Genomic DNA, 25268 nt, shown 5'->3' on the forward strand with positions numbered 1-25268 from the left:
TTCTTCCACCTCTGTGGCAAGCGAGGCTGAGAGGCTTGTCTGACGCCATCCAGCAGTTAGCAGTAGGGCTCCTGTGTCTCCTCATCACCCTATCAGTGCCCTCGCGTACGAGACATACCACTAATCTTATATAAACTTCCAATTTAAGAAAATGGATAAAGATCAGAGTTTCAGGTCAAAACGTTTAATCATGATCCAAGGGGCTGGGGACTTGGGGACAGTAGTAGGCGCTAAGCAAGACCCAAAGGCTTCAGCTCTTGATGCCCCAGTGTTCAGGATCGCAGGGCAGGGCAGTGTAGACCGCGGGCTCTCACCTTCCATTCAGAGGGGCTGAGGGGACGGGAACACAAGCCTTCCTCACAAAGGGAATGCCTTCCTCAGCTGCCTCGGAACCCTCAGCCCTGCCTTCCTGAAGAATGCAACAGGGGATGACTGATCGGTTAGGCTCTGGGCGGGCGATCCTGGGAAACAGGAAGAAGGGTGGGGGGTGGGGAAGCAAATCACCACCAGAATCTATGGCCAAACGGGGGTGACAAAGTCCTAAGGAGGGACGGCCGGAGACAGATGAAGGAAGGGGTAAGGGAGGTTTGAAAACCAGCCAGTCAGGATCCGAAGGTCACAGGCCCCGGCTTCTCCCAAGCCCTCCTCCGGAGCAGACAGGACGTGCCAGGCGGGATGCCTGCTGGGGTCCAGGGTTGTGGTGTTGCTCACTGCATCTTCTTCCAGAGGCTGTCGTTTTCTCGCCCGTAACAGGCTGCAAGTCCCTGAGGAAGCCCAGCTACCAGAGGGGTTGAAGCAGAACCAAGGTAAGCACGAAGAAAGAAAGAACGGGCAGCCTGGGCTGGGGTCTCGGAGCCGGGCTATGGTTCTGTGGAAGAAACGGAATAGAGTCAGCCCAGAGGACGTCTCCCTTCATCGCCTAAGCCTCAGTCACGTGACCTTCCCCTTCCCGGGACCTGTGTGCATCACAGGTCTATATTGTTGATGGCATCTCTCCCACCTTGTCCCTTTGTCCGCCTGGCCTGCATTTCCTCCGACTGGTGCAGTCATAATCTTGACCTACATGACCGAGGAAGTCTTACCTCCTGCATCACAGAAAAGGTCGAGCCGTCCCAGTCCTGGGAGAAGAGTTGTCTGTGGAAATGCATCTTAGCTGCAATGGCCTCCGCTAGGTACAGGAGAAAAAGGAGATTGGAGCAAGGTGCCGGGAAGTTTCTCTGACTCCCAAAGCAAGAAGGGGAATGCCGTGGGTCCCTGGAATACAGTGGACAGGTGGGTAGGAAGCGGGAGGACATTCTGACTCATTCTGCTTGCTTGGTCAAGTTCATGGGGCCTAGGCAGGTTGAACAGGCAGCATGGAGGTCATTCTGGGAGTGGGGGGAGGGAGGAGGGAGGACGGCTTCATTGGAAGGCTAGAGGGCGAAGCCCAGAAGAGGGATGCTCTGACTAAAAAGATAGACAGGACCCAAAGAGTGGGCCCCACAGCCGACCCTTCCTCTCTCTGCCAGTATGACCTGGCTCCAGGGGCTGGGTGTAAGAGGAACATACGCACTGAGGCAGGGGTTCTGGGAGAACGACCTTTCCAGCTGTTCACACTCGTCCTGCAGGTTGCCACTGCCTCGGCAGGTGCAGCTTAAGGCAACACTGGCATTGACCTTGCTGATGAAGTTAGGGGTCATGGCAGTCCCTGGTGGGTGAAGAGAGGAAGGGGGGTGGTGGTCAGTGGCTAGACAAGTTCCAACTTCGGCCTCCATCTTCTCCCACCTGTCTCAGGACCTCAGCACCATGCTGGGTGCTGTCTCCAGTGCACTTACACCTCAGAGCTGACCGCGCTAAGGATTCCCACACATGCCCCAGCCTCACCAATCAGCCCCATGTAGGCCCGCAGACATCTGGACTGCTCAGTTGTACAAGTCCCCAGGATGTCCATAGGATGGCAGTGGGTCTGGAAGTCCATCAGGCGTGATCTGGAAGAAAAGGAAGTTTCCAGGGTCCCCACTGAGGATCCGAGTTGTGGAAGTTTCCAGGGTCCCCACTGAGGATCCGAGTTGTGGAATACTATTTAACTATGTAAAGACGTGTTACCTTTGTTCACGCGGTGGAATATGACTTTAACTGTGTAAAGGCGTGTTACTTTTGTTTATGCTGCATTTGTTTGATTATGTAAAGATGTGCTGCGTTTGTTTTGCCTTCCTGCCTAAAAAGAAAGAGCCGAAGAGCCGATAGCCAGGCAGTAGAGAGACAGGCGGGGCTGGTGGGCAGAGAGAATAAATAGGAGAAGGAAGAGAGAGAAGGGGGAAGAAAGAAGAGAATGAGGAGAAAGAGAGGGACATGCCCGGGGCCAGAAGCCAGACAGACAGACACAAGAAGCAGTGAAAGCAAGAGGTACAAAGAAAAGTAAAAAACAAAAGGCAGACAAAGAGAAACAGGTTAATTTAAGTTAAAAAAAAAAAAAAAGCTAGCCAGAAACGAGCCTAAGCTAGGCCGAGCATTCAAAACTAACAGTAAGTCTCTGTGTCGTGATTTGGGAGCTCGTTGGTGGCTCAAAAGAAAAAGCGTGCTACAGATCTGGACTTGACCCTCACTGCCCTCCAGCTGCCCACGCCTGTCCTCATGCTCCCTCCCCTTCTGCCTTCAGGACTACCTCCATCACAATTCAGTTACCTCTCCCAGAGCCCCACAGCCCATCACTATGAATGTGCGCGCCATAGTCCCTAGTCACATGATCAGTTACAGCTTCCTTCAAGTTTCCTTGACCGTAAAACAGAGAGGACCACAGCATTACCATCACGAGGATGAAACAGAAGGCATAAATTGCATTCGGCATAGAACCTGGCACTCGTTATGGGTTTAGCGAACGCCAGATACTCTGATTATTAACATTCATCCTACATTAGGTGAGATGGTCACCTTAGTCTCTCTTTCTGTTGCGATAAATTTGGGGATTTTATTTTAGCTCACAGCTCCAGGTTACAATCCAACAGAGCAAGGAAGCCACGGCAGCAGGAGCTTGAAGTGGCCAGTCACGCCCACAGAGCAGGGGAGGAGAGGATGGATGATGCATGCTTGTATTTAGCTCACTCTCTCCTTCTTTATTCAGTCCGGGATCCCAAGACCAGGGAACAGCATTGCTCACAATGGTGGGTTCTCCCACATCAATTACTGTAATTAAATGTAATCCCCAGGGCTGGAGAGACGGCTCAGCACTCAAGAGCATTGGCTGCTTTTCTAGAGGACAGGGGTTCGATTCTTAACACCCACATGGTGGCTCACAACCATCTGTAACTTCCATCCTAGAGGACTAGATGCCCTTTTCTGGCTCCCAGGGTACCAAGCATGTACATGGTACACATACATACATGCAGATAAGACAAAATACATATAAAATCAAAATAAGTAAATCTTAAAAAAAACCAAAAACACTAGCACACCAGTTTTCTTTAGGTGCTAAAACTGAGTATGTCTTGTATCTGTTTCTTCAGTTTGTGTTACATTTTGCCTTGTGCTAGGTGAATTGTTTACTTTCCTATTACTTCTCCCCAACTAGGAACCCTTAAAGGCCAGTATTTTACTCATTTTAAAATGTGTGAGATGATAGTAATGGCTACTAGAACAGTGACCACAGGTGCACAGAATGGTTAAAGACCAAGTCACATGCCTGCCTTCCAAAGCCAACTTAGAAACTGACTTCCACCTGACATGGTAGTACACACCTTTAATCCCAGGAGGCAGAGGTAGACAAAGCTCTGAGAGTTTGAGGTTAGCCTGGTCTACCTACGAAGTTCCTGACAAGCCAAGCCTACCTAGAAAGGTCCTATCTCAATACAAAAAAAAGAGTAAGAAAAGGAAAAAAGAAACCAGACTTTCTCCCCATTGCCCCCGAGTGTGTTATTTTCACTTCTTTCTACTATGATTTGCTCATTTGTAAACTGAGGATGATACAAAATAGTAATAGCAACCATCTTATAGGTTTTTTTTTGCTAAGCTTAGACAAGTAAATACTAAGTATTTAAAGCAGCATCAAGTCTGTAAGAAGTGGCTAGAAATGTTAGTATTATTACTCAGAGTTCCAAGTACAAGCTTTTTTTAAAAAAAAGATGCACTTATTTTATTTTATATGTCTGAGTGTTTGCCTGCATGTATGTATGTGCACCATGTGTGTGCCTGGTGCCCATGGAGGCCAGAAGATGGAGTTGGATCCCCTGGAACTGGAGTTATCGACCATTGGAGCCATCATGTGGGAACTGAATTCAGGTCCTCTACAACAGCCTTGGGTGCTCTTTACAGCGGAGACACATAAACTAGTGTTTATGTGTTAAGATTATATCTGCCTGACTTTGAAACATCTTACTCATGCCCACCCTGCTCCACAGGGGAGGGGAGAAGCATATCATATATGAAAGACTCAAGACACAGATGTGCCTGTTTTTGTTGTCTAGATGGAAAAATGTCTGGCAGGGAATGCTCTCCAGAATAGTGACAGAATATTGAGTGATGCTTTAACTTATTTTTATTAGCATATATTAATTATGCATGATAATGGGCTTTGTAAAGACATTCTTATTACATTTTTAATTTTTGTCTTTTGAAATTGTCTTACTGTGTTTTTCAAGGTGGTCTTAAACTCCTGGATTCAAGCATCCTCCTGCCTCAGGCTCCTAAGATTCTGTCTAGTGTTCGGTAAAAACTAGGCTAACACTACAGATCTCATGGGATTCTGGTCAGAGTTAACTCGATTGGAGTGTTCGGCCTTCTGCAGAAGAGCAAGTGAATGCTAGTGCTCCTTAAGAACTTGATTTTGAGTTATTTCTATTATCGTTTTTTTTTAAGACAAGGTCTCACATAGCCCATGCTGGCCTTAAGTTCACGATGTATATGAGGATGTTCTTACATTTCTGCTCTCTCCACGTTGGCCTTCAAATGCTGAGAGTTCAATGTGAGCCACTATCCTGGCTTGGAATTTTATTTCTTTTTTAATTTTTAATGAAAAATACTTTCCTTGTTTATATAGGGAGTGGCTAGGGAGCCGTAGTCTGTGAATGAGGATGAGAAGGCACCTTTCAGGAGTCACTTCTCATCACCTTCCATTGGCTGAGACGCTATCTTTCTTGGTTCTGCAGCGGCCTACTTCTGCCTGGTCCAGAGGCTCTGGAGGTCCTCCTCCTCTGCCTCCCCACCCCAGGAGTTCAGGGATGCAGCGGCAAACCACTACATCCCAGTGCCTCCCAGCACTCAGGAGGCAGAGGCAGGAGGATCTCTGAGTCCAAGGCCAGCCTGGTTTACCTAGTGAGTTCCAGGATAGCCAGGACTATGTAGAGAGACCCTGTCTCACAAAAACAAGAATAAATAGAGAGAGAGAGAGAGAGAGAGAGAGAGAGAGAGAGAGAGAGAGAGAGAGAGAGAGAAAGGAAAGGGACGGAAGGTAGAAAGGAAGAAAGAAGAAAGGAGAAGAGAAGAAGAAAAGGAAGAAGGAGAAAGAAAGAAAGAAAGAAAGAAAGAAAGAAAGAAAGAAAGAAAGGAAGAAAGAAGGAAAGAGAAAAAGGGTTTCTGGAGCTAGTGAGATAAAATCACTTCCTACCAAACCTGAAGTCCTGAGTTTCCTCCCTCTCTATCCACAACCTACTTAGTGGAAGGAGAGAGTTGACCTTTGACCTCCACACGTGCATTCTGACTCCGGAGGCTGCAGGACTACCCCACCTCCCTCACCTCACTAAATAAATGAATAAATAAACGTAGGGGGTTTATTTGTTTTTGTTTTCTTTTAGGCAGGGTCTCAATTTGTGGAACTAAAGTTGACCAGGCATTTAGGAGGAAGAGAAAGGAAGATCAAGAGTTCAGGGCTGCATGAGACCTTGTCTGAAAAAATAAAAAAAAAGAGTCATGGCCAGGAGCGGTGGGGGTGTCTTTATAATCCCCTGCACCCAGGAAATCAAGGGGGAAGCTTAGGCTACATAATGTAGTGGACAGCCTGGGCTACGGAATGAAGGGCAGGAGGGAGGATTTCACAAAATGTCCAAGGTAAAACAGCCAGTGGGCTCTCGGTGTCCTGGGACATCAAGTGCGGCTTTTGCGGAAGGAGAGCCAGACCCCGATAGAGAGGTGTGCCACGTCGCTGCCCATCCCGCCCACCCTCACTGGGCACCTGCAGAGAGGGTCCGCCCGGCAGAAGCTCCGAAGCTCCAGGCAGTTGGGGACCTCAGAAGGGAGGGCGCAGCTGGGGGCGATGGTGTTGCGCCGGCGCTCCCCACAGCCCACATCCTCGGGCCTGCAGGGGCACAGCAGCAGGGCCTGGGCATGGGACTCCGCCGCCTTCTCGAAGAAGGAGCGCAGCTGCGCCAGGCAGAGGTGGCGCTGGCAGCGGAACCCCGAGCACGCCTCCCCGTAGGCCTTGCGCAGGCGGTCACACTTGTCGTTAAGAGTACAGATCATAGCGAATTTGAGGCAGAGGTCCGAGTCTGTGGGGAGAGCAGCGCCATGTCACCAGGCTGGGTCTCACGAGGGAGCCCAGCAAAATCCCTGAGGTGACAAGTAGTTGAGGTACCAGAAAGAAAGGAATGTCCTGAATTAATCCACTCCTGACACTTCTCTCAGAAACTCTATCTGGTTCCCTGCCCTCGTCTGGTCTGGTCTGGTCGTCGTAGTCATCATCATCACCGTCATCATCACCATCATCACCGTCAACATCACCACCCACATACATCTAACACCTACTCATTTATCTAGCATCCGAGCAGGAGACAGCTCAAATAAACAGAAGGGGTTCCTTGATCCTAGGCAGTGATGGTAGGAATCACCAATCAGAAGCTCTGCAACACCCCAGAGAACTTTCCAACCATTAGGACGGTGCAACCAAACCCTGCTTAGGTTTGACTGTGGCCTCTCTATTCTGTTAGGGTTTTGCTGGTTTGTTTTGAGGGGGTATTTTTTTTTCTTTTTAAGTGTGTGTGTGTGTGTGTGTGTGTGTGTGTGTGTGTGTGTGAGAGAGAGAGAGAGAGAGAGAGAGAGAGAGAGAGAGAGAGAGAGAGAGAGAGAGAGATGCTGTGGAGCATGTGTGGGAGCCGGAGGACAACTTCAGGAAGTTGTTTTGAGGCAGGATCTCACTATGTAGTCCCGGCTGGCCTGGAAATCAGGCTGGCCTAAAACTCACAGAAATTCACCTGCCTCTGCCTCCCGAGTGATTAGCAATAGTGATTTCCAGGCTAGCCGGGACTACATAGTGAGATCCTGCCTCAAAACAAGAACAAAAGCATTAACAATAACAACACACACACACACACACACACACACACACACACACACACACATATATTCTTCCAGGCATAGGAGTGTACTCATATAATTCTAGCACTTGGAGCAGAAAAATAAAGAGCAGAACCTCAAGGCTAGCCTGGGCTGCATAGCAAAACAAGAAAAATCCTAATTTTAAAAATAAGAACCAACTATAAAATAAATCTTTCTTGTATTTTAAAAACTAGTGCCTGAGCCGGGCGGTGGTGGCGCACGCCTTTAATCCCAGCACTCGGGAGGCAGAGCCAGGTGGATCTCTGTGAGTTCGAGGCCAGCCTGGTCTCCAAAGCAGGTTCCAGGAAAGGCGCAAAGCTACACAGAGAAACCCTGTCTCGAAAAACCAAAAAACAAACAAACAAACAAACAAACAAAAAAAAACAACAACAACAAAAAAAAAACACTAGTGCCTGAACTTATTCTTTGATTTTTGTTTGTTTGGCTTGTTTTTTTGTTTTTGTTTTTGTTTTGATAGGTAGCCTAACCTAGGCTAGCTCAGAACTCATTTTGTAGCTGAGGATGACCTTGAACTCCTGATCATCCTGCCTCTACTTCTCCAGAGCCTGGATTAGGGCCATGCATTTCTGTATTCTTTCTCAACCAGTTCACAGCCTCATTGTCCTGGGGAAAATGCACTTTACAGGCCTTTTGCATTGACGGTTCCCACCTGAGTGACCCCTGTGGGGAATGAGATGCTTTCTACTTTTTTCTGCCCAACTTCTCACCCACCCCATTAGAATGGTTGACAACAAGCAATCTCCTAGTCCTTGGGGAGTTCTGAAAAAACTACTTTCATGGCCACCTTAAATGTGGATAAATACTCCATTTCAGCATGTTTTCTGCGGCCTGCTGCTGCTCCCACACACCCTTCCTGAGGACCAGCGGCCCTAATGGGCTCTGGAGGTTTCCCTAGTAACTGTTGCTTTTTAATGACTTCGGTGAACTTAGACTGCTGCACCACAGCTCAGACTTCCATCCTGACACAGCAGGCAGAAACCCTTCCCCCCAAAACCCCTTAGTGTATGCGCCCCTCGGCCACCCTCCCCTCAGAGCCCAGGCCCGGCCTCCCTTTCCCCAGGCTTGGCCGCCACACCTGGTTTGAGCATGCTCAGTTTGTTGAGATTCATTTTCCAGGGTTTGCTGGTCACTGTGTCTTCATAGGGTGAGACATCTAACTCGTAGTCACCTGGAGAGGACAGGGAGGACGTGAATGTCAAGGGCAAGCACTTCGAAGGGGAGCAGCGAGGGCTTAAGTCGCCGGGTCGGGCTGCACATACACACACACACACACACACTCACTCACTCACTCGCACCCCTCACTTCATCCCTCCTAGAAGTCTGAGTCGGTAGGAAGAAACTGAGGATGAGAGGTTCACACTAGCTTAATAAGAAGGGGAACTGGGGCAGACATGATGGCACCCAGCTTTCCTCACAGTACTCTGGGACAAGGCAGCCAGATCTCTATGAATGAGAGGCCAGCCTGGCCTATACTAAGTGAGTTTCATTTCATGCCAGCCAGAGCTACACAGTGAGACCTTGTCTCAAATAAAGGGGTGGGGGGTGGGGGGTGGGGCGGGATATAAAATCTACACTGATCCCAGAATTTCTGCTCTCAAGTATAGACATTGCCTGTGGGCACACACTCAAACACAGAGACGCCTTCTCACTTTCTCTTGCCATTAGGGAAGGGGCGGCAATGGACTGTGCTCTAGGCTTGACCACTGGCTGTGGAGACACATGATACCAGAGTGACACCAGGTACGGAGCTGGACCAGAATGAGAGAACCAGAGGAAGGAAAGACACAAGGACCCCACAACCAACACATCTCTCCCAGTCATCCTGTGGGGCTGTGGGCTTCTGAAGGGCACTCGCTAGGTTATAAGCATGGCAGGTGCTCAATAAATACTAATTAGTAAATGTTGGGGGCTGGGATGCAGCTCAGTAGTTAGAATGCTTGCCTGGCATGTACAAAGCCCTGGGTTCAACCCCCAACACCAACAATAAATCGGGCATAGTGGCTCCTGCCTGTAATACCAGCATTCAGGAAGTGGAGCTAGGCAGATCAAGAGTTCATGGTTGGGGCTGGGTCAGCAGTTAAGAGCACTGACTGCTCTTCCGGGAGACCTGGGTTCGATTCCCAGCACCCACATGGCAGCTCACAGCTCTCTGAGCCTCCAAGATCTGACATCCCTACACAGACATATATGCAGGCAAAACACCAATGTACATAAAATAAGAATCAATAAATTATTTTAACAAAAAGAGTTCATGGTCATCCTTGGCGACACAGCAGGTTAGAAGCTAGCTTGGGTAGATGAGACCCTGTCTCTAAATCAATCACATTGGAAGAGAGAGGTAAGCACCCAATGGGCCTTTGTAAAGGCATCCTGAAGACTACAGGAGCATGGAAGTCAGACAAACAGAAGAGGATGGGCGTTAAGAAAGGATGACCTGGGAGTTCCTAGGGGGAAGTGGGAGAACCCCAGAAGATGTCTCTGGGGAAGATCGGAAAGAGAAACGATGAGGATGAAGACTGGAAAGCAGGACAAAGAGTGTTGTAGACGGCATCACCACTTCGTTTCTGCCCCATCACCAACCCTGTCGGAGGGCTACACCTCCCACCTGTGGCCATGGGACTTCCATGTCCCCTGGGAGAGGAAGACACACGCTCAGCCCACTGGTGTCAGGCTTGGCCATGTGACTTGCGTCAGCCTACGGAGTTTAAGCTAAAATGATGTCACTCACATCTGAGCAGGAGTTTTAGAACCATCACACGGTTCTGCTCCTCCTCCTCTCTACCAGCCTGGATCCACCCATGAAGATGAAAGGCAGAAAAAAGTCAGCTGATGGAAACTGGCATCAGATGGAAAACATGGGCAAAGAAATACATTTTTCAGCCAGGCAGTGGTGACGCAGGCCTTTAATCCCAGCACTTGGGGAGGCAGAGGCAGATGGATCTCTGTGTACAGAGCTAGTTCCAGGACAGCCAGGGCTACACAAAGAAACCTGGTCTTGAAAAAACAAAAAAAGAAAAGAAATACATTTTCCTTTTGAAAAGCCAGTGGTCTGGGGGAGGGCTTGTTGTAACTGCAGTTTAACCTGGTAATTTCCTTCCTTCCTTCCTTCCTTCCTTCCTTCCTTCCTTCCTTCCTTCCTTCCTTCCTTCCTTCCTTCCTTCCTTCCTTCCTTCCTCCTCCTCCTCCTCCTCCTCCTCCTCCTCTTCTCTCTCTCTCTCTCTCTCTCTCTCTCTCTCTCTCTCTCTCTCTCGTTTTTTTTCAAAACAGCAGAGGCTGGTGAATCTCTGAATTTGAGGCCAGCCTGGTCTACAGAGTGAGTTCCAGGACAGCCAAAGCTACACAGAGAAACCCTGTCTCGAAACAAAAACAAAAAACAAAACAAAACAGATGAGGAATTTCAGGATTTATAGGATTAAGAGATGCAACTTTTTCTCCTATTCAGACACAGATGATAAGCCTGGAGAGGGTTCTGAACTATAAAGTTGGTCATAACTCAACTGGGAAGAAAAATAAATCAAACCCATGGTTACCCTGGCCGACATTGGGATCTCTCGGCTGATGAAGGGGGTAAGCAGTAAAGCCTGCCATTGGACTAATATACTCAGGAGAAAAGAAAATAGATTAAAGCAGTGACTCCCATGGAGGCCTGACAAGGGACTTTCAATTAGGTCTAGAAGGGAGCACGTGTCTTAAGTTGTGGAAAAGGCTGCTGGGCTCAAGAGATGACAGAAATCAAAGATATAAAAAGCAATTATGTGTTAGGCAGCCAAGAGCTACCAGCCCATATTAAGAGAGACGATGAGACTTAAAATCCCAACATCCTTCAGGCAGGAAGCAGACTGAGAATATTGCTCAGTCCCCAGGGAGGCTGCAGCGCCCATTTTAAACATGGCCAAAGAGAATAACAGAAAGGCCAGAACCTGGCAGAGGGCTGGGCCAAGAGTCCTACAGAAGAACGCACAGATCAACTGCGTCCTTAAAGCACAGGGGACATCCCTCTTCCTAGGGGAGAGGGCCTTTCAGCACCAGCCGTGAGTCGGGGTGCCCTGTGCCTCCCAGCCTCCCGTCTGAGGTTATTTGTGTCTTTGACTTGTGTCTGTGTTCTGCGAAGGTACAGAAGGCATAGGACTTGTCTTTTTCAATGTATGGGTTTCTAGATCAAGAGGAACCAGATCCAGACCCAGCAGAGAAAATTCCATGAGCTAGGACATATGCCCATGTTCTCTACACTCAAAGGCTGAGGGCAGGAAGACACAGGTCTGAGGCCATTCTGAGCTTCATAGTAAGACCCCTGAGCAAAACTCAAAAGTGTCCAAGTACCGGAAGAGGGTGTCAGATGCCCTGGAACCGGAGTTAGAGACAGTCATGAGCTGCCCCCAGGGTGCTGGGAATTGAACTCAGGTCTCTGGAAAAGCAGCCAGTGCTCTTAACCACTGACACCACTCTCCAGCCTCTCCCTTCGCCACCCCGTTTTGTTTTGTTTGTTTGTTTGTTTGTTTGTTTTTGAGACAAGGCTTCTTACTGGCCTCGGACTCACCAAGCAGGCTCGGTTGTCTGGCCAGCACAGCCCAGGGGTTTATTTTTCTGCTTACCCGGCACTGGAATTACAAATGTCACATGCCCACTTGTTTGTTTTAATGTGGATTCTGAGCTCAAACTTAGGTCTTTATGTTTGCAAGGTTGACTGAGCTACCTCCCTGGCACTTTTTGATCTTTTTTTTTTTTTTAATGAAAGTTTTTGGTTTTTGTTTTGTTGTTTGAGACAGAGTCTCACTAGCTTAGGCTAGCCTCAAATTTGTGGGGATCCTCATACCTCAGTCTCTCCAATGCTGGCATTACAAGCCTCCGTGCTTACCTATGGAAGTCTTTTTTGTTATCACAACATAGTCCCAGCACTTGGGAGACAGAGGCAGGCTAATCTCTGAGTTTGAGGCTAGCCTGGTCTACAGAGAGAGATCCAGGACAGCCAAGGCCACACAGAGAAGCCTGTCTCAAAAAACCCAAAATTAGTTATATAATTAATCCGAGCTGATGAGCAGGGAGGTGGGAGGGAGGGGAGGAGGGAGGGGCAGGGGGAGGGGGGCCCTACATCCAGAGACAGATGTGAATCTTGTGCGTGGCTCCCTCTGAGCCTTCTCTCTTGCTGCGTCCAGTCTGGTTAATGAAAACCTTTCTGTTACAAGCTGCAGCGATGTGCTACTTCCCACCCTCTGATTCAGGAGATCCCGTGGTGTTCCGAACCTGTTGTGGGTTGAGGCCCTTTCCTCACTTTCTCTCAATATCCTATTTCAGGAACTCCTCAGGCTGGGACTCTCCCTGACTTAGAGCTTTGTGAAGAGGAAGATACAGGTAAGAAAAGTGGGCGTAAGGGGCCCGCAAGATGGCTCAGCGGTTAAAAGTGCTTGCCAGCCCCAGTTTGATTCCCAGAATCCACATGGTAGAAGAAGAGAAGCAACTCCACAAAATTGTTCTCTGAGCCAGGCTGTGGTGGCACACACCTTTGATCCCAGCACTGGGAGGCAGAGGCAGGCAGATCTCTGTGAGTTCGAGCCCAGCCTGGTCTACAGAGTGAGTTCCAGGACAGTCAAGGCTACACAGAGAAACCCTGTCTTGAAAAAAACAAACAAACAAACAAACAAACAAAAAAAACTGTCCTCTGACCTCCACACTCGAACCCTGGCATACATACAAACACATATCTGCACATGTGAATAAATAAATAAATAAATACATATATATATATATATATTATATATATTTACCTTTTAGAGCTTATTAGGAGGAGAGAGAGAGAAAGAGAGAGAGCCAAAGAGACGCAGAGAAAGAGAGCGTGCGCAGAGGGAGAGTATATAGAGGGAAAACCTAAGTTGTTGGGGTTTTTGTTTGTTTGTTTGTTGTTTTGTTTTGTTTTTTTGTTTTTCGAGACAGGGTTTCTCTGTGTAGCTTTTCACCTTTCCTGGAACTCACTCTGTAGACCAGGCTGGCCTTGAACTCACAGAGATCCTCCTGCCTCTGCCTCCCGAGTGCTGGGATTAAAGGCGTGCGCCACGCCCGGCTTTTTTTTTTTTTTTTTTTTTCGACATTTTTTTTTTTTTTTTTTTGCACTGTGCTCACAGCCTCTGCCTGGTGTGGGATAAGGTGAGCGCCACTGCGCCAGGCATATTTTTTTATGTGTTTTTTTGAGACAGGGTTTTCTTGTGTAGCCCTGACTGTTCTGGAACAAGCTCTGTGGACCAGGCTGGCCTCGAACTCAAAAAAAAAAAAAAAAAAAAAAAAAAAAAAGGCTGAAAATATTTTTAAAAGAAAGGTAGAAATAGGTAGAGGAGAGGGCAAAGTCTGAAGTTTTACCTAAGAAGGTAATGCCAAATTGCCAAATTTCCCCCGCATCTCTCACTGATGTCACTTGTAGACTTCATTCATCCCCTCCAAAATCAACTACACAGCTGGTCTTACACCAGTGAGAAGTGACTTCCCCAAATCCACCTTCCCAGCTGAGTCCGGTCCGGGAGAGTGGCCTTACCAAGGCTGCGGGCGGGGTGAACGGTCCAGTAAATGTTCAGGCAGGCAGCTTGGTGCTTCATGCGCCGGTGGCACGTGCAGCTTAGCAGAGAGCTGTTCCTAAGTTGCTGCGCTGCCTCCAGGCAGTCTGCGGACATGGAAGACTCCTCCAAGGGTAATTGGGTGCTAAAACTGGAGCTGCAGGACTCCAGCTGTTGGTAGGCAGCCTTGCAAGCGGGATCAGCCTGGCATTTCTTTCTGGCCTGGATACAGCTGTTCACAAACCTGCTCTCGGTGGGAAGGGAGTCTCCTGCAAAGACCGCAATCAAGTGAGGCCACAAGATCTGCCAGGGAATACTACATCAGGAGGTAAGGTAGGGCAGATTGCCATGAAATCATGGGAAATCTTAGGACATCACAGAGCGCTTGAAGAAAAGGTGTGGAGGGGGCTGGAGAGATGGCACAGCGGTTAAGAGCACTGGCTGCTCTTTCAGAGGACCCGGGTTCAATTCCCAGCACCCACATGGCACCTTACAAGTGTCTGTAACTCCAGTTCCAGGGGATCCAGCACCCTCACACAGACATACATGCAGGCAAAACACCAACGCACATTAAAAAAAAAAAAATTATTTGAAAAAATAAGAAGTGTGGAAGGTGCTGGAGTGATGGCTTAGCAGTTAAGAGCACTGGCTGCCCTTCCAGAGGACCCAGGTTCAAGTCCCCCCCACACATGCACACAACATCCATGACCAATGCAAACAGCAACATCTATCAGAGAGCTGTTCCTGAGTTGTTGTGCTTCTTTAAAATATATACACTTTAGCCTGGCACTCAGGAGGCATAGGCATGTGGATCTCTGTGTTTGAGTCCAGCCTGGTCTACAGAGTGAGTTCCAGGACAGCCAAAGCTACACAGAGAAACCCTGTTTCAAAACAAAAACAAAAACCAACAAACAAAACAAAAACAGATTAGGAATTTCAGGATTTACAGGATTAAGAGATGAAACTTTTTCTCCTATTCAGACACAGATGATAAGTCTGGAGAGGGTTCTGAACTATAAAGTTGGTCATAACTCAACTGGGAAGAAAAATAAATCAGACACATGGTTACCTGACCTACACTGGGATCTCTCAATTGATCAGCCGAGGCTATCTTGTATTTTATGTTCATCTCCACACTCTAAATCTTTCTATCTAATATTTCCTGCTGCTCTCACTCAAGAAAACTCTGGGGAACTATGGAGTTGGTGGGTAGCCACCCCAACCCCATATTGGGTGCCAGATGAAGTGTGAATTCTAATTGGTCTTAATAATAAAAACCCAGAGTCAGATATTAGGGGGTGAAAGCTGAAAGATCAGAGAGGCAGGGCAGCAGCCACTAGTTCTTACCTCTATAAAAGCCTCAGCCCAAAAGGAGCTCCTGTCCCCTCCCCACCTTATTACTTCCTTTCTCTCTGCCCAGCCATATCATTTCCTATCTGTCTATACAGACCTCCAGACCTCTATGGTAACTGATGCCTAGCTTCACCCTCTGATATTCAGGCAAGCTTTGTTTGTTAAAGCAAAGCAAGATATCACCACATACAACCATCTGTAACTCCAGTTCTAAGGGATCCAACACTGTTCTGACTTCCTCCAATGCCAGACATGCACGTGGTGCACAGACATACATGCAGGCAAAACACTCATATACATAAAATAATAAAATAAGTAAATCTAAAAATTAGATGTTCTGACTTGTGGTGGTGTGAAAGAAAATGGCCCCCACAGGGACTGGCACTATGAGGAGGTGTGGCCTTATTGGAGGAAATGTGTCACTGTGAGGGCAGGCTTTTGAGGTCTCCTAGGCGCAAGCTATACCCAGTGTGGTTCAGAGTTGCTTCTGCTGCCTGTGGATCAAGATGTAGAACTCTCCACTCCTTCTCAGCACCATGCCTGCCTGCATGATGTCATGATGGTAATACGCTAAACCTCTGAAACTGTAAGCCAGACCCAATTAAATGTTTTCCGTTATAAGAGTTGCCATGGTCATGGTGTCTCTTCACAGCAATGGAACCCTAAGCTATGTATGTTCAATAAGCCCTGGTGCCTCAACAACTTCCCACAGTCTGTTCCTCATTTTCCTTGGCCAGGTCTCCTTTCAGGTCTCCATGGTTGTATCCTCCAAAGCCATTCTCTCACATCTCCTGGATATCTTGGTTAGTGAACCCCTTTTGTAAGCTAGAAAACTTTTTATTAAGGTAAAATTCACACAACACAAAATTTACCTTCCTTTAAAATTTTTTATTCTATGTATTTATTTATGAAGGGCATGTATGCATAGCACAGATGTGAAAGTCAGAAGGTATTCAATAGGAGTTGGGTCTCTCCTTCCTCCATGTAGGTCTCAGGAATTGATCTCAGGTCGTCAGGCTTGATGGTAAGTGTCTTTACCCACTGAGCCATCCTGCCAGACCTCAGATTTACCTTCTTATTTATTTTATGTGTATGTTTGCCCTCATGTACATATGTACATCACATGTGTGTCTGGTGCCCATGGAGGCCAGAAGAGGGAGTTGGAAATCCTGGAACCAGAGTTTGACAAAGTTATGAACCTCCTTGTGGGTGCTGAGCACCAAAATTGGGTCCTCTGCCAGAGCAGCAAAATGCCCTTAGCCACTGAGTCACATCTCCAGTCCCGCTATGCTTAACTTTCGGGGGGAAACTACCAAATTGTTTTTCACAGAAGCTACATTTTTTAGATTTCCACAACCAGCCTGCAAAGATTCTAGTTTCTCCTCACACCTACCAAGCCTTGCTATTTTCCATCTCAGTAATAATCCCAAGAACAAGATTCAGGAAGAGTCCACAAATGAAAGATGTATAGATAAATGAATTTTACAAACTGAATACATCTATGTAACCAGCATCTGAGTAGTAAAACTGAACATTACCCATGGCCCAGAAGTCCTTTTTCAGTTTTCTACAAGAAAACCAGTGGGGTTTTGTTGTTTTGGTTTGGTTTGGTTTTTTGTTTGTTTGTTTGTTTGTTTTTTCAAGACATGGTTTCTCTGTAGTCCTCTGTCCTGCACTTGCTCTGTAGACCAGGCTGTTCTCAAACTCACAGAGATCCTCCTGCCTCTGAAGTGTGCCACCACTGCCCAGCTCAATATCTTATTTCTAACATCAGAGATCAGTTTTATTTTCAATCACTTAATATGTGCTTTTTTTTTTGCATCTTGCCAAGTATGTATTCATGTATGTGTGGATGTTATGTATGTGTTTATTTATCTGTTTGTATGGGTATTGCCTGTGTGCAGTATCTGTGCCTATGCAGACACATGCAGAAGCCACAGCAGGATGTATTGTCTATTGTTCTCTGCCTTGTTGACTCGATACAGGATCTCTCACTAGACCAAAGCTCATCTTTTTGGCTAGGCTGGTTGACCATCAAGCTCTCAGAATCTGCCCCACAATGCCAGGGTTATAGGTACACACAGCCGTGACTGTTTTTGTTGCTGTTGTTTTTCAATTTTATTTATTTTTATTTAATGTGCATTGGTGTTTTTCCATGAGTGTCAGGTCCCCTAAAACTGGAGTTACAGACAGTTGTGAGCTTTCATGTAGGTGCTGGGAATTGAACCCAGGTCCTTTGGAAGAGCAGTCAGTGCTCTTAACCACTAAGCCATCTCTCCAGCCCTGTTGTTGTTGTTTTAAGTGTGGATGTTAGAGCTTTGAATTCAAATCCTCATGCCTATCAAGTAATCACTCTTACCTACTGAGGCATCTCTCTAGCCCCTTTGAGTGGGTTTCTTCTCCTTTTCTTGCTAAATGGCCCAGTGTACCCCAGGAGCTCAAGCTGGCCTTGCACATCCTTCCTCAGACTCCCCAGTGCTGAGATTACAGGTATGAGCCACTGCGAATGACACAGCTTCTTTTGCTCAGTTACATTTTTGTGAAATTTATCCATAGTGATGGGAATTTGTCAACTGCAAAATCCATGAAAGGTGACAGTAACTCTGTCATTCACTAACCGTGTGGTTTTCTTTCTTTCCTTTTCTTTAAATAGAGTCTTATTCTGTAGCCTAGCACAGGCTGGCCTGGAGACAATCCCCTCAGGTGTGAGCCAACATGACCACTTAAAAGTTCATGTTTGTTTTTTGAACTAGGGCCTTAGGTAGTCAAGATTTGCCTCAGACTCTCTATGTAGTGGAGGATGACCTTGAACCTCTGATACTCCTGTCTCTACCACCCAAAAACAGGGATTACAGGCATGCACCACCATGCCCAGTTTAGAAGCCTTGTCTGGGCTGGCAAGATGACCTTTTCTACCAAGCCTGAGGAAATACTACAGGTTGTTCTTTGACCTCCACATATGTGCCCTCCAACCACACCAAATAAGTAACAAATGTAAAAGATGAAGACAAAGAAGGAGGAAGAGGAGGAGGGGAGGAGGAGGAGAGGAGGGGGAGGGGAGGAGGAGGAAGAGGAGAAGGAAGAAGAGGAGGAGCAAGAGGAGGAGGAGGAAGAGGAGGAGGAAGAAGAGGAGGGGAAGAGGAGGAGGGGAGGGGGGGGGGGGGGGGGGGGGGGGGGGGGGGGGGGGGGGGGGGGGGGGGGGGGGGGGAGGAGGGGAGGAGAGGAGGAGGAAGAATAGGAAGGGAAAAAGAGGAGGAGGGGAGTAGGAGAGGGGGAGGAAGAGGAAGAGGAGGAGGAAGAGGAGGAGGAGGGGAGTAGGAGAGGGGGAGGAGGAAGAGGAGGAGGAAGAAAGGGAGGAGGAGGAAGAAGAAAAGGAAGAAGGGGAGGAGGAGGGAGGGGGGGGGGGGGGGGGGGGGGGGGGGGGGGGGGGAGGAGGAGGAAGAGGAGGGGATGAGGAGGAGAAAAGCACTGTGGAGATAATTCAGCTCTTTAGAGAGAATTACGCTCTTCCGGAGGACCTGAGTTCATTTCCCAGCACCTACATCAGGCTGCTCACAACCGCCTGCAACTTCAGTTCCAAGGCATTCAACACCCTCTTCTGGCCTCCCTTGGCACCTGCACTCACACAGCAAGAGAGAGATACACAAATACACAAATAATACACAAATACACAAATACACAAATAATACACAAATACACATAAATAATGAATTTTTTTTTAAGAGAAGAAAAAGAAGGGGGCCAGAGAGTTGACTCAGAGATTAAGAGCACCGGCCACTCTTGCAGGGGACCTGTACTCAATTCCCAGCAACCACATTATGGCACATTACTATCTCAAAGAGAAAAAATAAAGAAAGAAAAGACCTTTACCAATGAGGGACATGGATTTAAACACATTGAGGAATTCTAGAAAGTGTGAAGAGATGCTTATTACAAATAAGTATGAGTTAGTGGTTGACTGAGGGAAATGCCCCAGGTTTCAGTCCCATCGCAGTCGCTGAAGTAAACACTTAACTAAACCAAAGGTTGAGTCCTAACCAGTTGTGAAGAAAATGTTCTCTTTCAAGGCCCGCCTGGGCTACAGAGTGAGTTCCAGGAAAGGCACAAAGCTAAGCAGAGAAACCTTGTCTCGAAAAACCAAAAAAAAAAAACCAAAACAAAAACGTTCACTTTGCTGGTAGCTGACCACGCCTGAGCCTGGTGGATTCAAGGGCCTCTCAGGCCACAAAGAAGTTGGAGAGATTCAAATGTAAATTTCAAGAGGGAAAAAAAGTAGAGGTTGCTTCCTGGGTTGTGAAACAGGGGCTTAGTTCAGGGCAAGCTCATAAACTGATACAAGGCACAGATGTTTGCTTTAATTAACACACTTGTTTTCTTTTCTTCTTGGCTGGTGTTGGAAAACTGAATCTAGCTCACGTTAGGCAAGAGGTCCGTACCCTGATATGTCCCGAGTCCTTTTCTTTTCTTTCTTTTTATCTAAGGTTCTGCGCTGACGATGAGAGACTGAATGTCAGGCAAGTGCTACCACAGATCTATATTCTTTTCTTTCATTTTTAATATTACTTATTTTTGAAACAGAGTCTTCCTCGGTCGCCAGGACTGGTTAGAGCTTGCTAGGTAGTCCAACTGCTCTAGAACTCACCGCATAAATCAGGCTGTCCTTGTCAAGTACACCTGTCGTTCACTCTACTTTACTAGCTAATGAGGAAGGTGTTTAACGTTTACCTCTGACCCTAACATGCAGCCCCAGGTTAGGGGAAGTGCAGCTTCCCGGTGGACAGCCCTGTCAGACTGACGAGTGCTAAGATTACACCACACCAACTTTCCCTTACCTACTTTGACCTAAAAAAGAAAATCTTTTAGAGATGTAATGAGTGGCTATTTAAAAGCCAGACAAGCCTGGCATGGTGATGCATGCCTTTAATCCCAGAACTCAGGAGGCAGAGGCAGGTGGATCTCTGTAAGTTGGAGGCCAGCCTGGTGTACAGAGTGAGTTCCAGAACAGCCATGGCTGTCTCAAAAAACCAAAACTCCAAACAACAACAACAACAACAAAAGCACAGTGCTCCACAGGGTATATGGAGCCTATGGATGGTGGCCCATACCTTTTCCCGGCACTCAGGCAGTAGAGGCAAGTGTCCTCTGTGACCTCAAGGCCAGCGATGGCTATATAGTGAGACCCAGGCTCAAGAAGAAAATTAAAAAAAAAACAAACCCATGGGGCTGGAGAGATGGCTCAGCGGTTAAGAGCACTGACTACTCTTCCATAGGTCCTGAGTTCAATTCCCAGCAACCACATGGTGGCTCACAACCATCTGTAATGAGATCTGGTGCCATCTTCTGGCCTGCAGGGACACATGCAGACAGAACACTGTATACATAATTAAAAAAACAAAAAACAAACAAACAAAAAAAAAAAAACAGGCGCTTTCTCTTAGAAGAGTGGGCACACTCTAAGGTTCCCCAGAGTTGAGTAGCTGCTGCCCATTTAAGCACGTTGTACCGGTTCTAACCGGTTCTAACTGGGTTCATCAGAGAAGGACTAATTGTCGGCCTTTGGGCGGAGGGGGGGTGGGGGGTGGGGTGGGGCACAAGGCCTCATTGGTTTCCCTCCTGTGGTTCCTTGCATGGACACCCACTGGTGGACGAATGAGCCAAGAAAAAGAACAACCATCAGGAATGTTGCCTGCCCAGCCTAGCTCTAAGTTAGAACCTCGAGCTCATGTTTTCTACGGAGTTTAGAAGGATTTTTAGGCCATGATGCCACTTCCCTGAGAGTGGAAAGCCCCCTTTCTGTTTGGTTTGGGGTGAGCAGTGGTATTCTCTGCTCAACTGTTAAAAACTCCCTGTTAGTGTTAGCTCAGCAGCAGCACTTGGCAGCTACTGGGCAGCAGTGAGGGGTGTGTGTGTGTGTGTGTGTGTGTGTGTGTGTGTGTGTATGTGATGTAGTGCTGGGGATTAAACCCTAGGGCCTTAGGAATGATGCAAGGCAAGTACACTCACATCCTAGGCCCTGGTAGGGCCACTTGAGCAGGAAATATTGCAAATGTTACTGTGGAATGGACCTGTCTGTCACTCTACTTCACCAATTAATGAGGAAGGTATTTAATGTTTGTCTCTGACCCTAACAGGCAGACATATGCTGGAACTAGTAGAGTTTCCTGGTGGGCAGCCAAGTCAGACTGATGAGTTCTTACTGCCCAGATTTACGGATGGAGACATGCTGTACAGACGAGTCTCTCCCTTTTTTCCTTTCTCATCTATTTGTTCCTAGTATGTGTTGTATGCGCATATATGCATGTGTGCGTGAGTGCCCATGAATGTGTTAGCGCATCACGTGCCTGTGGAGGCCAGAGATCCATGGTAGGTGTCTTCCTTTATCGCTCTCCACCTCCATTTTCTGAGACAGGTCTTCTCACCAGATCTGGAGCTCACCATTTTGGCTAGATTGGCTAACCAGCAAGGCTCTGTCTCCACCCCCCTTCACCCCACCCTGCTGCTGCAGGTGTTACAGATGTGCGCCACTGCTCCCAGCTTTCACGTAAGTCCTGGAGATCTGGAACGCAGGCCCTCAAGCTTGCACAGAAAGCATGCCACCTATTTGAGTTGTCTCCCCAGACACACACTGCTCCCCTTCCCCACACCTGCACCTTGTGTGGACACAGGGTATTGCTGTGTATCGAGCCCAGGCTGGCTTCAAACTCAAGATCCTGGAGAGTGCTGGAATTACAGCATCAGCCCCGCTCCACTGTATTTCTGGAGCGCCAGCTCTGTGGTGTGTGGCCTCACTCAGGATTCCTTCAACTCAGGCTGGGCTGTGTTTGTTTGTGTGTGTGTTGTCTCCCACAATGAGACTCCGAGTGTTTTTCCTCTTTCCTAAGGTCGTTATCATTCTTTGCTGGGACTTCCGTCCTTAGGATTCTCTTCCTTGGGGTAGAAGGACATGGTTCTAAATCAGCCCTGAGTTATAGGATTCCACAAAACTTACTGTGGATCAGTTATCCTCTGGGGAAGGCACTGTACTGGGCACCTTGTTGGGGGAAAGCCATATGGCCTGGCAGGAAGTTCACTACACCAGTTCTGTGGGACCCCAGCAGCGGGAGTGGGTGCGGCTCTGGCTCTCGCCTGCTCTTGGGCCCCTTTTCCTCTGACTGGGTCGCCTTGTCCAGTTTCCATATGAGGGCTTTTGCTCTGTCTTATTGTATCCTGTTCTGTCCTCTTTGGTTGTTGTCTCTCAGAGGCCTGCTCTTTCCTGAAGTGAAACTGGGGGAGTAAGTCTGGGGGAGAGGAAAGGTAGGTGAGACTGGGAGGAGTGGAGGGAGGGGAAACTGTCATTGGGGTGCAGAGTATGAGAGAAAACCTATTTTCAATTAAAAAATGTATCAAGCAAGTGGATCTAAAAAAAAAAAAAGACTTAATCTCAGGACTTGGGAGGCAGAGGCAGGTGGATTTCTGTGAGTTTGAGGCCAGCCTCATTTATATGGAGTTCCAGGTCAGCTAGGCAACATATGGAGACCTTGTCTAAGAAAAAAATACAAACAAGAAAAAAAAACCCACAAACAAACAACAACAACGCCCTACATCCAGTGAGACTGGGGGCTGGAGCAGAGCTGTGAGCTCCACTAGCCGGCATCATAAAACAGGAGGGGGCGGCATGCTCGGGAGGTCTTTCTCTAAGCTGCCAATGTGTGCTCTGATTGATTTGATAAATAAAACGCCCAATGACCAGTAGCCAGGCAGGAAGTACAGTATAGGTGGGACAAGCAGAGAAGAGAATTCTGGGAATAGGAAGGCTGAGTCAGGAGTCGCCAGCCGGACACAGCGGAAGCGAGGTGTAAAAGTACCGGTAAGCCACAAGCCACGTGGCAACTTAAAGATTAATAGAAATGGGTTGATTTAAGATATAAGAACTGTTTATAAGTAATATAAATCTCTCTGTGTGTTTGCTTGGGTCTGAGCAGCTGTGGGCCCCCGGCGGGACTGGAGATAACTCCAGCTGCAGTGGCACACATCTGTAACCCCGGCACATGGGAGGTGGGAGCAGGATTAGAAACTCAAGATCATCTTCTTATGCATAGCCAGTCCCAGAACAAGGCTACTACATGAGACTGTTTAAAATAAAAAGCCAGCAGGGGTGCCGCACGCCTACAGTCCCAGCATTCAGAAGACAGAGGCGGGCGGATCTCTGTGAGTTCGAGGCCAGCCTGCTCTACAGAACGAGTTCCAGGTCAGCCATGTCTACACAGAGAAACCTTATCTCGAAAACCAAAAATAAATAAATAAATAAATAAATAAATAAATAAATAGCACATCCCTGTGTAGGAAGAGAGCATGTTGGTGGTAACATTCTCAACAACACAATCAGGTGATGAGGTTAGCAAATTCTAAGCAGTTTACAAGCCCATTCTGTGTCAAGTCTACGCAAATTCTTTAGTTTCTGCTTCCTTTAAGCGGTAGGAAGAGTCGGAGGCCACTGAGAGCCAATGGCAGCCTCTGATCAGATTCTCTCCTCCTGGGGATGCTGACTTGGCAGTGCCCTGGCTTCGGGTTGCCCCACAACTGATCTAGATGCACCTCAAAGGAGGCAAGAAGTAGGACCAGGGCCGAGGAGTTGCTCGGGTGGCCAGGATTCGCTAGGGCTCCATCTACACGAGTCCATGCTCGTGTAGAAGCTTGGAAACGAGACCCTTTCGGACTTCTCTGGGCTGCCTACTCCGGTTCCTCCAGACTCGAGGGACAGAAGAGCGAGGACACAAGGCAGCTAGCTGACTCTTTACCCACACTCCAGGCTCCACCTGCCCTACAGCCCTAGAGGGTTCTGGCTGGGGGAATGCGCTGGCGACACTTACCTGCTCCAAGTGGCAGCCACAGCGACAGCACCAGCAGCAGGACCCCCAGCGGCCGCAGTCGTGGGCTCCGGGGGCGTCCCATGGCGGGTCGTGGACGCCGGGTGCCCGCTCTCCCGGAGCTCCGCCTGCGCAGGGCGCAGCGCTCCCCTGCCTCGGTGCGCGGGACTCGGCCAGCAGGGCTCCCGCGGCCGGCACCTCCCACCCCGCCTCCCGCCCCTCCTCCCGGCGCCGCCACTCTCCCACTAGGGTCGCGGGCACCGCCCTCCAACTCTGAAGCGCCAGGCAGCCTCGGGCGGGCGGCTGTTTCTCCCGGACCCAGAGTGGGACAAGACCTTATAGGGCCGCTTCGAGTCAACAGCGTGAGCCTCTAGAGTCGGCCAGCCCTGTTATCTGTCTGCTGCCAATTGCCCTGGCAAGGCTGCCACCGCTAAGTATTTGTCAAAAACAAAGCACCTTTTCCCTTTCCGAACCCCTCTCCCCATCCAGGAACAATAACCACCACAAATGAAAGCTTGTAACAACCCTGGAATCAACCAGGTGTGGGCTCACTCCTGAAATCGCGGAGGCGGAAGCTGGAGGATTGCTGTGAGTTGGTTCTAGCCTGACCTACACAGTGAGTTCCAGACCTGTGTGGGCCCGCGAGTGACACCGTGTCTCACACGCCTTAAATGCCAGATTTTGGAAGACAGAGGCAGGTAGATCTCTGTGAGCTCGAGGCCAGCCTGATCTACAGAGCTAGTTCCAGGCCAGCCAGGGCTGTTACACAGAGAAACCCCATCTCGAAAAACAAAACAACAAAACCCAAACAAATCCAAAGCCAAACCAAACCAAGAAATCTTGAACCATCACAAAGGTATCTTGATTTCGTGTGTGTGTGTGTGTGTGTTGTGTGTGTGTGTGTGTGTGTGTGTGTGTGAGAGAGAGAGAGAGAGAGAGAGAGAGAGAGAGAGAGAGAGAGAGAGAGAGAGAGAGAGAGAGAGAAGGTGTTTCCAGGGGTAAGGTTCTGAAAAAATGGTCCCCAGGCAGGTCTCAGGAGCTTTAATAAACCGAACCGATCCAAAATTAAGCCCTTTGACCTCTGAGAGCAGTCGAAAGGATATTCCTCCCACTCCAACCCCTAGATCCCTCAGCCCCTGCTAAACAGACCAAACACCGACCAGAACTAAGATGTAACGCGGTTGGTGGAGCGAGGCTCTGGGCTCAGATGGAGGGAGCAGGAGAACCA

General features: G+C 48.3%; 1 protein-coding gene across 1 annotated transcript; it reads right to left on the reverse strand.

The window, feature by feature from the left end:
* Positions 1-168: 168 nt before the first annotated feature.
* On the reverse strand, positions 169-24215 carry Gfra3 (GDNF family receptor alpha 3). Its single transcript, XM_028886724.2, has 8 exons — positions 24044-24215; positions 13823-14110; positions 8378-8470; positions 6143-6455; positions 1864-1967; positions 1553-1687; positions 1083-1168; positions 169-868 (listed from the first exon to the last, which is right to left on the reverse strand). The coding sequence occupies exons 1-8, from the start codon at positions 24123-24125 to the stop codon at positions 779-781; spliced, it is 1191 nt and encodes a 396-aa protein (XP_028742557.1). The 5' UTR covers positions 24126-24215; the 3' UTR covers positions 169-778.
* Between the last annotated feature and the right edge of the window lie 1053 nt (positions 24216-25268).

Source organism: Peromyscus leucopus, chromosome 19, assembly GCF_004664715.2.
Source record: "Peromyscus leucopus breed LL Stock chromosome 19, UCI_PerLeu_2.1, whole genome shotgun sequence".
In the NCBI taxonomy this organism is placed as follows: Eukaryota; Metazoa; Chordata; class Mammalia; order Rodentia; family Cricetidae; genus Peromyscus; species Peromyscus leucopus.